We start from the raw sequence: 12296 nt of genomic DNA on the forward strand, positions 1-12296 counted from the left end.
AAGCCACTGACTCGCTTGTTTCTAATTTGCTTATTCCTTCGTCTCTTTTATACAAAAAGCCTCCAGGCAGTTCTATGCTGAAGACGTATACAATTATTTCACAGTCCAAGTATTTTTTTTGTCCTCAACTCCCAAGTAATGTCTCTCTGGATTTGGACAGAGGTTCCACTTCCTGCTCGTACTCTATTTCAACATAAGGTCGTTTCCGCCTGAATGGCCCTTTCAGTGGCGTTTTCCCCTTAGACTTGGGTTCTGATTCTTTCTCTTCCTCCTCGCTGGATGTCACCTCACTGCTTGACTCCAGTTTATCCATTTCCTTCAATAGAAAACAAAAAGGAAGGTTAGAAACAATAAGAGAGGCAATCCAAACACATTTCACTTGCTCCCAACCCTCTTTCTATATTTCTTTGCTGCCAACATTCTCCACCAAATGGCTGTGCTGCAGGAAGTACCAATTCTGAAAGTCGTTACTTTCAACTTGAGGTCTCTGATCCCCAGAGACAATAAGTTTAACATTAAAATTACTTCGTTGCTGTTCTTGGATGATCTTGGCGTCTTATAAATTGTCGAATTGCAATCTTCAATGGGCTGCACTTACCTCAAAATCGCTGAGATCGCTCTCATCAACTTCTACATATTCCCTCTTGTTCAAATCCTACAAGGAAAGCATAAAAAAGATAAGAGCAGTAGCACTTGTTCATGCATAACCATTCCTTTCTCTGTTCATATCTTGATTTATTATCTCCATCTTTGTTCCCATTTTCTGTTGATGTATTTTTTTTAATGAGAATTTTGAAAAACGTTTACAAATATTTACTCCCCCCCCCCCCAACTTCCCAGAACCAATACAGGGTATAAGCCTTTAACAAAAAACAATCTAAAATACACTTAAAAAGAAGAAAAGATAGTTAATAACATCTTTCAATTGAGCTTTAGCTCCTCCTTGCTAGACTAGCTCTAGACAATTTATATCAATCCTGGTCTTTAATCATAAGCTATCTGAAATTTCTTAGTTCCATGTTTATTTTGAGTATAATCAATCCATCTTTTCCACTCCAGCTTATATCTCTCGTTTGAATGGTCCTTAAGATATACAGATATTTTAGCCATCTCAGCTAGGTTTGTTACTTTCAATGTCCATTCTTGAATAGTAGGCAAATCTTCCTTCTTCCAGTATTGTGCCACCAACAATCTAGCTGCAGTTATTAAATGCAAAATCAAATTAATCTCTAGAACTGTACAATCAGTAATTATACCTAACAAAAATAACTGAGGGGTAAACTTTATCCTTTTTTTAAGAACATTTTGGTTGTTGTATTATTTTTTTTAACAATTTGTAAACCACTAGAAAGCAGAATATTTTTTACTAGGACTTATGGACAGCCAACTAGAAAAGTCTCATGGACCTGCTTTATATGTAGTATACAGCTGTTTATGCACAAAGATGGAATACTTCAGACATATCCATAATGGAGTGAGGGATTATGAAGATGGCTGAGTGTGCAGGGATGGCTAAATTGACTTGTTTAAGTGGGAGAACTACAGTTACATTTGTAAAAGGCTGTTTATGGACGTTTTGCTGAAAATGAATAAAAATGAAATGAAATGAAACAAGTGATTTTTGGTTTAAAAGGTCTGTTTAAAGGGAAAAGAACCACAATATGCAATTTGGAATAGTGGAGATGGCAATTACTATGAAGTCACTTATTCAGATACCTTTTTTTTCCTTTCTCTTTTATTCTTTCACATTTTTACTTTCTTTGCCTACCTTTTATGTTTCTAATTGTTTAAACTTATGTAAAATCTTAGGATAAAAATTTTAAAGCATAATTTGTAAACCACCCAGAGTTGCTCAGAATCAGGTAGCATAATGTTGCTTATTGATTTATTTAATATGGGAATCTTTATGGATTTTCCTACCTTTTATGTTTCTGTAGTTTTTTAAACTTATGTAAAATGTTTAATAATAAAAATTACTTTAAAAAACAATTTGTAACACCCCACCCTTCCAGGAGTTGCTCCGTATCAGGCAGCGTATTAATTTTATTTATAACATTTCAACCCCCAATTCTCAGCCTTCAGGGGAGGAAATAGGAGCATCTTTATGGACATTTCATTTGGGGAAGCAGGATGCACCAAGTTAATGAACCTACTGTAATGCAGCCATTAGGAAGCTTGGCTGGGTTAGCCATCGAGCAGGGCCCAAGATACTATTCTACCATCTTACCCTCCCCTGAAGTGCCAAGCTAGGACTACAGATTCTAGAATCCCCAACCATCATCTCAGCCTTCTGGGAGTGCAGTCCTAATTGGTGGAAACTTTACATTTCCTGACTGGATGTTTATTCTTTCTGTTACTCTGAGTAAGTCCTCACAACAGAAGATGATGATGATGCAATAGAAAGCTGTACATTGTAGACTTTTTCCCCTCAATACATGCAATCCCCCACTGCTGCAGGCACATATATGTGTTCAGCATTCTTCCCCACCCACCGGTTAAAGCAAATCAGCAAGAGTTTTAAAAGCATTACTTGTTCGTCCTTCTCTGACTCTTTCTCCACCTCTGAGTCACTTTCGCTTTCAGCTTCATGCTGCTCCAGAGCTTTGTCAAAAGCATGGATGGGGAAGTTGTAGATATCGCCATACTAATGAGAGAAATGTCAAGAACGGTAACACGTTAAGACAATTTCCAAAGATCTGTAACAGTGCTAATTTCCACTGAAGGCACTTTAGGCATCTTGCCTTATAGTGAAGCTTTGATTTAAGACAGGGATGTCAAACTCACATCGTCACAGCAGCATCACGTGATGTTATCGGGACTTTTTTCCCCGTTCGCTAAACCGGAGGGGGGGGGGTAGCATGTGACACATCCGGCCCACAACCCGTGAGTTTGACAGCCCTGATTTAAGGGATTATTTGTGGGGTCAGGGAATACCCACTATTCTCAGATGTTTGTTGAATCACATTACATTCTTTACAATGATTTTCACACATCACTACAAATAGCCTAAAATTAACTGCTTTGTCTACTTTGAAGAAAATAAGATTGTTTCAGGGAATATCCACCTCAAAATTTGGTCAGCTGTAAGTCCAATAAATGAGGGTTCATTAAATCAAGGCTCCACATATAGTAATTGCTAAAGGTTAACCATATGCCTCGTCCTTTTTTTTTTCTTTTATGTATCCTTTATTGCAGGGTTTTGGATTCCTGAATAGATTCACCACCACTATATCCTAACATTTCTCTAACAACTTAAGAGCAGGGGTGTCAAACTCAAAGCCCAGGGGCAAGATTCAGCCCACGGGGTACTTAGATCTGGCCTATGGGGCTGCCTTAGAAACCGCAAAGGACCGCCCCGCAGTGCCTGTGTCAGTAAAAACGGCACTCACAAAGGCTGCGTGCAACCCTCCCGAGCTCAGTTTTCGCTGCCAGAGGTTGCAGGAGGCTGCTGCAGCCGAAAATGGAAATTGCGAGAGGGTTGCAGGAGGTCGTCGCAGCTGAAACGGAGCTCGGAAGCCCGTTTTCGCTGGCAGAGTGCTCAAGCCACCAGTCGCCCCCAACATGAGTGACATCAAGCTGGCCACACCCACCCTGCCCCCCCCAAGGCCAAACAACCCTGATGCAGCCCTCAATGAATTTCATTTTGACACCCCTGACTTAAAGGAAGCCTGAGAATCTCTAGCCCGGACTACTTACCAGCTGTTGAGTAAACTCCTCCTCCTGAACTCCGGGGATTATTTTCTGCTCCCTCACAGAATCTGTTGCTTAAGCTAAATATCACGATTCAGCTCTTGCCTCTGAGAGATAAAGGCCAGAGCAGGTGAGCTACCGAGTGCCCCTTCCTGCACACTATGTGAAAGGCCTGGCTACCCAACTCCTTTTTGACCTTCCTGCTAAGAGATCATACCGTATCTTGCTTGAGTCTCTCCAGTAATTCCTTTTCGATTGCATTGTCCAGCTGAGCTGCAATTAAGGCTTTTTCCTAGGAGACGAAAACAAGGAGCAATTCAACAGGACGGTGGAAGATGAAAGATAGTATTATGTGAGAATGGGTTGGTTCCTTCCATTCTCCTCAAAAAAAAAAAAAAAGACCTTTAGTATCATGCATATGCACTCTTGGTTATCATGCGCAATACAAACTCGGTATAAACAGATACATTCCAAAAGGGGAGACAGGGTAAAATCTTAGCACCCTAAAGTGGATCACCATCTGAGGATTTGCTCATCTAGTAGGTGGACTCCTGGACTTTATGGGGCGAGGATGTCCACTAGGTGCCAGCACCCAGAGCTTATGGTCAAAATGTTGAAACAACCAAAGAAAACAGCCGCAGAGCCTGGGAACTTCCACGGGGGCTGCTTTGAGAGTCAAAACAGCAAAGAATGAGGAATTTCTACGGCAGATAAGGTTTACCTCTCGTCTTTTTTCACGCCTTTCAATCTTTTTGCTTAACGGAACAAGTTTTCTCCTGAAAGAGACAGAAGGTTTTGATGTAACAGCTCTGCAAACAGGGTGTCAAGAAGCTGCAGCTCTCTCAGGCCAGCAACAGGCCTGTCTCACAATTATAACAGTAACCCCTGCTGAACTGGACAGGCCTAGGCGATGCCACTTACTGCCTCTTCAGTGTCAGCTTGCGGATTCGGATCAGGTACTGGGTGATCTTGGTAAAGCGCTGCTTGCATTTGTGCCGGATGAAGCGGGGCCAGTAGATGAGATTCTCGTCAATCTCCTCTAACGCCTTCTCGTAGTTTTTGCTCAATCGGACCTGCCAGAAATGAAAGAGGAGGCGGCATGCAGCAAAGAGTTGTGGTGGTTGGAATGCAGTATTACAGGTTGACTCTCTGCCCACGGCCAGGAGTTTGATTCTGACTGGCTCAAAGTTGACTCTGTCTTCCATCCTTCCGAGGCTGGTAAACTGAGGACCCAGATTGTTGGGGGCGATATGCTGACTCTGTAAACCGCTTAGAAAAGGCTGTAAAGCACTATGAAGCGGTATATAGGTATGTATAAGTGCTATTTCTATTTCTGAGAAAGGGCAACACTGAAGCCTGAAGCAGAATGAGAATCTAGATTCTAGAATATCAGCAGGAGGCGAGAGGATATTATCTTTTTAGAGATGGGACAACAGGAATTAAATAAGGGTCACATACACACCATCGATTTGTATGCATCAACTTTAACCTTCACAGGAATACCGATGGTCAATGTATTTTCCAAGTCAACAATGCCAGCAATCAGATTCCTATAACTGGACACTTCTTCACACTTTCTTTACTGAATACCTTTTTTTTTAAGGCTTTCATTATCTACAGCTGGGGTTCTCAAACTTTTTGAACAGGGGGGGGGGGCGATTCACCGTCCTTCACACTGTTGGGGGGCTGGACCAGCTGAGTGGATGTGGCTAGGTGGTCATTTGACTGGGTGGACATGGCCAACCTAGCAGTCCATTTTGCCTTTGTCCTTGCTATACTTGCTCAACCCAAGGAATCTATTTACTTTTAAAAAAACCAATCAAAAGGAAAAAGAGCACAAACTTTCTTGCCACCTGCCTAACTTCATTACAACAGCAGCTTTGGGCTCCTTAAAATAAACGATTTAAAAAAAGAATAAAACAAACAGGATTTCCTTCAAAATAACTCCTGATCATGCGTTTCAGATGGCCACACAATAAACCAGACTGAGAACTGCACCAATTAAAACTGCAACTAAAAACCCCAAGATGGGTATTGAGAGACATTGGAAGCAGGCAGAAGAAGGCAAGAATCAAAACACACAGACATCCAGCCTCCAATGGTGATAATGGAGGGATAATGGTCCCTCAGACTATTTGGGGGGGGACGGGGGGACTATAGTTTGAAAAAAAACATGAACAAATTTCTATGAATACTGCACATATCTTCATTCGTAGTGCAAAAAACATGAGATAATACAATATTTAAAATGAACAACAATTTTAACCAACATAGAAATACTACTAACTCAATGGGAAGTGTGGGCCTGCTTCTTTGGGATTACAAAGCTAAAAGTATTTTAAGCCTGGAGGAGAATTCACAAACTGGTTTGCTTTTTGCCACACTTGTGCGTGTGTATATATACACACATGAGTATCTATCAAAATTGTGCAGCAACCAATTTGGCGAATGTACTTTGTACATGGGAAGAATCAAAGCACTGGGTGAACTCTCCTTCAGGCATTATACTGCGGTTGCATTTGAATTAGTGTTAGCCAACTTCAGCTCATTTTGAATAAGCTACAAGACGTGGAGACATGTCCCCCACCCATCCACCCACTTTTAAAGTGCTACTTTAAAAGCAGCCCCTTCCCTACTCATTCACCGGCCCTGGATCACATGGCTGTGAAAAACATCTGAAAGGCTGTTTTTAAAGACTTTTAAAGCACTACTTTACAAGGGTTCCACCACAAAACCGTGTTCGACTAAAGCACGCTCGACAAAACCGCGTACCTGACGTCATCACAGTGCGACGAAAAAAGCACGCTGTGAGCGCTAAAGCTAAAATTAACCCCTAAACCTAAACTTAACCCCCCGAAACCTAACCCTAAACCTAACCCTTAACCTAACCCTAAACCTAACCCTAAACCTAACCCTTAACCTAACGCTAAACCTAACCCTAACCCTTAACCTAACGCTAAACCTAACCCTAACCCTTAACCTAACCCTAAACCTAACCCTAACCCTTAACCTAACCCTAACCCTAACCCTAACCCTTACCTTAACTTGAATCGGCTTGCTTTCAAAGCGCTTTTTAAAGCGCCCTTTTTTCTCCGCGGTCGCTGTTGTCGTGCTGCTGATGACGTCAGCAACGCGCTTTAATCGGGCGCGCTTTAGTGGACCGCGGTTTTGTCCTGCCACACTTTACAAGCTGGCAGCTGCTTTTCATCCCACCACTGCAGGGCTGGATACTTTGCATTGGCGGCCCTAGGCTGTAGTTTGAGGAAGCCTGGCCTACAGGGATAGTCAGTCCCAACTGTAAACTTAAAAGAAAATTTTTAAAACATCCCAAATTCAGTCCTGGCACATTCAAAAGAACTTACTCGTTCCCAGAGCCGATTGGGAAAAGCAGACCGTTCAATGGTCTTCATGTAAAGGTAACATTGTCCTAAAACATGAGGAGAAATAAGCAGTGATATGAAACATCGTTAGATTTGCCACATTCTTACTTACAGACACAAGCTACCTGCCCCCAAAAACATTAACCCATACATTCTGCAAGTCCCTGTGATTGATGCTCACAAGATCCCATCCCTTTCCCAGGAAATTATCTTCAGGGTGAATGCCTTATTCTGGGGTCCATCGATTAAAGAATGCCATCAATTGGGACCTCAGAAGTGCACCTTTTCTGTCACAGCACCTGCCTTCTGGAATGAGTTTCCCCCTGAGATTTGAAGAGGTCCCACCCTGCTGGTATTTCAAAGGGCCTTAAAGACCTGGCTCTTTGGCGGGGACAACTGACATCCCTTTCTTTCTTTCCCTTGTTCCCTTTCATGAGCCGAGGTGGCACAGTGGTTAGAGTGCAGTATTGCAGGCCACTTCAGCTGACTGCTGTCTGCAGTTCGGCGGTTCAAATCTCACCGGCTCAAGATTGACTCAGCCTTCCATCCTTCCGAGGTGGGTGAAATGAGGACCCAGACTGTGGGGGGCGATATGCTGACTCTGTAAACTGCTATGTTTGTTTTCTTTCCTATCTTTTGTCTTGCAATCGGCAATCGCTGTTTCTGTATTTTTGTATTATTCTTTGTGATTAACAACAGTAATAACCCAGTCACTGTCAGCATATATATTTGTATACTATGCTTTTGCAGCAATCTAAGCTAAGCAGCTTCTTCAAATCTTACTGTTGGGGGACCCTAACAAGTGCTCTATTAAAGCAAAAATACTGTGATATTGAAAAGCCACAGGAAGAACGCTTACCTTTCTCTTCCTTAACAGTAGCATATTGACTGTTGGCTAAAGGACAGGATGAGCGATTGCACAGGCCTGTTATATTATATTCATTTCGGCAGAAGCTCTGAGTTTTTGTTCTGTAAAGGAAAACATTGTAAAGATAGTCTCTTTTAAATACCATGCATTATTTCTCATCTCCATTATTGAATATTGAATCACTAGGCCCAACAACAAACTACAATTTGGGTGCTTTGGGACTGCCATATTCAAAATTCCCATGGCCCAAATGCATCTCATTACATAGGAAGAATGCCAAGAAAAATGTATTCTTAAAATTCACTACTGCTCCCTATGTAGGTCTGCTGTAATTTGAGTAATGCAAAAACACTATTTCTGGATAGTACAAAGATTCCCAGAGTCCCTAGGGAGTGGGCGGCATACAAATGCTAATAAATTGAAATTGAAATTGAATTCTAAAAGGTAAAAGTGTCCTCAGGTCCCAGTCCTGCCTTTCTACAATTTCTTCTGCAAGATAACAAAAGTGGTTAGCATTACATTCCTCCAGGATATTTTAAAACTCCCCATTTCAACAACCTGGAATTCACAAGCAATCTCCCATACAAGTCCTAACCAAGGCTGAGGTCTTGTTTAAGATCTAAAATCAGTCAAAATGGGCTAGGTGTTGCTTTGAGCTATGGCATTAAGGATTCCACTCAACTGCAACAAATATTTCTGGGCCATGGAGAGCTGAGGTGGTTCAGCAGTTAAATAATGCAGTATTACAGGCTAATTCTGCAGATTGACAGCAGTTAGATCCTGACCAGTTGAAGGTTGACTCAACCTTCCATCCTTCTCAGGTCGGTAAAATGAGGACCCAGATTGTTGGGGAAAATATGCTGATCCTGTAAAATGCTTTGAGAGGGATGTAAAGCACTGGGAAGCGGTATATAAGTCTAAGTGCTATTGCTATTGCTGATATTTTTTATAACAGTCTCCTTTACAAGAAAGTTGGTTGAGGAAAATGTGAGTGAATTCATTATTAAAAATTCATTGTACAAAAAATTCAGCCCAAGAGAAAACCACCTGGAGTTTCTCAAATGTTCTAACCATAAAGCTCATCAAACCTAATCACTGACATAGCACCTGAGATACATCGATCATGTAATCCGGAATATTAGAAGAGACTAGTTATCTTCCCTTCGGTTCTAACCCTTGAATTCAGCATATATAGTTAAAATACTCACTTGATCTTAAACGAGCAGAACTGCTTATTGCCAAGAGTATCCCAAACGATCTAAGAGAAAAAGACAGTGTTACTGATTCTTCCCATGCTTTTCAACTGAAAATGTAGACATCTTGATAAGGTTCTTTCGGTGAACCAAACAAGTTCTCTTTTAACAATGATGCACACTTGATGCCATTGTTTTAGTTTACCAGTTTTCATCTTACATTAGCTACCTTGGGCACTCTACAAACAGGACCACACAATTTCCTTAATAAAATAGAAGGAAGTTGTCATACGGTTACAACATTATTCAAGCAGAACAACGAAACAATGCAGTTCTAGGAATCTATTATTAGTATATTAAAATACATGTGTGGTATGCAATTGGCAATATGTACAAACAGGGAGCGATACAGGCTAAAAGGCCATCAAAGCAAGCATATATAAAGCATATCTGTACCTTGTATAGTTGAGCTTTCTATTGAAATGTAAACATGTTTTTGCATTTTTTGTCTTTTGTCTGCAAATTTCCACACACACACATTCTGCCTATGCTCAGGGTTGCTCTTCTCTCCTCTCCACACCCAGATCTTCATGCTGGAGTCAGGTATAGAGCAGTAGCATTCTGTACATGCTTAGACTTAGGGTCTACACCCAGATCCTAATGCTGGAGTCCGGGATAAAGCGGTGGCATTCTGCACATGCTCAGAGTTGCCTTTCGCTACTCTCCACGCGCAGATCTTAATGTTAGAGTCCGGGATAAAGCAGGGGTGAAAATCAGCAGGTTCTGACAGGTTCTGGAGAACCGGTAGCGGAAACTTTGAATAGTTTGGAGAACCGGCAAACGCCACCTCTGACTGGCCCCAGAGTGGGGTGGGAATGGGGATTTTGTAATATCCTTCCCCTGCCACGCCCACCAAGCACGCCACGCCCACCAAGCCACGCCCACAGAACCGGTAGCAAAAAATTGAATTTCACCACTGGGATAAAGCCGTGGCATTCTGCCCATGCTATCGCATTCCCTTCTCTTGAGGCTGTAGTTAGGAAGAAGAGGGGTCTTGGCAAGTACTCTCCTTGAGCACGCGTCCCAAGGAGCGGATCCCGATGCCCAATACAGCCCAGGCGCGTCTAGCCGCGTTGAGCTCCGCTCCCACGTGGAAGGAGGAAGCCCATCTGGGAGCGACAGAGACAGCTGGCGGTCCCCGGAGCCTCCGAACGAAACCACGTCCGTTTCCCAAAATAACTCCTCCCCGCCCACCCCGGGATCTCCGGTCACCTCTTCCCCCCGCCACCCCAAACTCACGTCGTCTGAATGCATCTCACCGCCCCGCGAAACAAACGCGTCGGGAAGACGAGGATGGAAACCTGAAGGCGGAAATCTCGCGAGAACTCAGAAGACCCAACTCCCCGAGGCAGAGTGACGACTGCGCATGCTCCACCATAGATTTTTTGTAAGATGTGCGCGTCTTGGTGCGCTGTTGGGTTCAGTAGGACTTTTCCTACTCGCTTCCCCCTGCCCCCGGTTAGAAATCAGTTCTATTGATTTTCGCCCACTTTGGGAGCTTATCTGCCCTGATTCCCCCCCCCCAAAAAAAAATCTAAAACTGGGCAGAGAAGAAAGATATCTAGGATTGTATACTTGGATTGATTTTTTTAAAAAAATTTAGGAGCAAACGGCATGCCTTGGAAAACCCATGGTTGAGAAGTCAAAATTCATGTTGGGGGCAAAATAAAGCATACCTCTTCCATATTGTTTGCAAGAATATTATATAAAGATGTTTATGCAGTCAACATTGGAGCTTGACTCCCCTTTCCTCTTTCCATTATAGATAGGTCTTGTTTTGTGACGATTGGGAACAGAACACGGTCATTAAGCAAAGAAGTCATGAAGTGAAAATGCTTCTGTACTTCAGCTTTCCTTTGCTTTAGAGCCCTGCGAAGTTTGTAAGAGGGAAGTTTGTTCATAAAGTTACCTTTTCATCAATATTATAAATGTAAATTGGTCATTAAATGAGGCAATTGCTAAATATAAGGATGATTTGCATGGGAAACATGAGAGGCCCAATGCTCTTTCTGTGTTTGGCCACTCGGATGGCAAAAATCCTTGCAATAGTTTCGCCTGCTTAGAGCTACTAAACGCCTGATAAAAAGAGTCCATGTATCCAGCAGGTATAGCCTCAAAATCAAACATTGTCCAACTTTTTGAATATCAAGCTGCTCTGAGGGGCAAATCTCTTAATTAGTGTTAAGGCATGTTAATAATATTAGTGACCTTAATTCAAGAGATCCTCTGAGCTTGGTTGTTTTCTTGCAAACGTTCATTATCTAAACTAAGTCACATCATCAGTGTAAAGACTATTTCAAATCTGTGTCACAAATATTATTCTTTATGGTTGACCTTAATTTGTTGATTAAGTACTCTACCTGCTTGTTTTTGCAGCTGCCTGAAACACCTTTAAAGCAGACGTAAAGTGAGATTTGGACATTAAGTGTGAAACCTACTGGATCAGGCTGGACAGCCTCTTAGAGCCCCTTTATTTCTATATTAAAGCCACATAGGTAGAGTTGCAGCTTGCAAAAGAACAGGAAGCAAGTGCCTAACCACAAGATGTCCTTATGTCAAAATCTATGTCAAAAGTCCAAGGTTCAATTAAAGTTCGTTAATGACACGTACTCCATAAACAAAAGGAGAAGTAAGATCCCATCTCCTTATAAGGTTTTCTCCTCAAGGTAACCACTAAGAAATGTGTTAAGTATTTCTATGTTGCAATGCTTTTGAGAATGTATAAGAACGTGGGCTTCGATAATGAAGGTTGTTCAGAACTTGCAATGCTAGCCATGGGCTAGCTTTCTGAACCTGGCTGCCAAATGAACTTTTCCTGTATCCTGAGAAGTCTAAAGCCTGTCATTTTCTGCAACACCTTAATCAGTTACCACCCACTGAAGGCTTTTGCCTCCTAATACTCCAGGGATTGAAAATGTAGCCTTTCTGGTGCTGGAAAAAAATGTGTTTTCTTATAGATCTTTGAAAGGGGCAGCTTTTCACCATAATTTTTGTGGCAGAGGCCAAGAAAGTTAAGAGTTTCAGCATCCTCCTTTCTCCAATTTCTTCTCTTTTCTGATTGTCCACAACCTCTTTGGCTTGTTCAGATCTCTTGTAAAGTTTTAA

General features: G+C 42.0%; 1 protein-coding gene across 1 annotated transcript; it reads right to left on the reverse strand.

Moving 5' to 3' along the window:
* Nucleotides 1-11: 11 nt before the first annotated feature.
* MAK16 (MAK16 homolog) lies at nucleotides 12-10560 on the reverse strand. Its single transcript, XM_087706245.1, has 10 exons — nucleotides 10431-10560; nucleotides 9147-9196; nucleotides 7930-8039; nucleotides 7053-7117; nucleotides 4612-4763; nucleotides 4412-4466; nucleotides 3908-3982; nucleotides 2531-2644; nucleotides 599-655; nucleotides 12-316 (listed from the first exon to the last, which is right to left on the reverse strand). Exons 1-10 carry the CDS (start codon nucleotides 10443-10445, stop codon nucleotides 125-127), a joined length of 885 nt encoding a protein of 294 aa, XP_087562371.1. The 5' UTR covers nucleotides 10446-10560; the 3' UTR covers nucleotides 12-124.
* Nucleotides 10561-12296: the final 1736 nt, after the last annotated feature.

The sequence above is a fragment of the Thamnophis sirtalis genome, unplaced genomic scaffold (assembly GCF_051295495.1).
Source record: "Thamnophis sirtalis isolate CommonGarterSnake01/CBP01778 unplaced genomic scaffold, rThaSir2_p1.2 scaffold_2, whole genome shotgun sequence".
In the NCBI taxonomy this organism is placed as follows: Eukaryota; Metazoa; Chordata; class Lepidosauria; order Squamata; family Natricidae; genus Thamnophis; species Thamnophis sirtalis.

What these genes read in the sequence shown, in the direction of transcription:
- MAK16 (XM_087706245.1), bottom strand. An exon ending in AAGCTGACACTGAAGAGGCA is followed by an intron (nt 4,467 to 4,611) that starts GTAAGTGGCATC and finishes TGTCTCTTTCAG; the next exon opens with GAGAAAACTTGTTCCGTTAA. An exon ending in AGTCAGAGAAGGACGAACAA is followed by an intron (nt 656 to 2,530) that starts GTAATGCTTTTA and finishes CTTTCCTTGTAG; the next exon opens with GATTTGAACAAGAGGGAATA.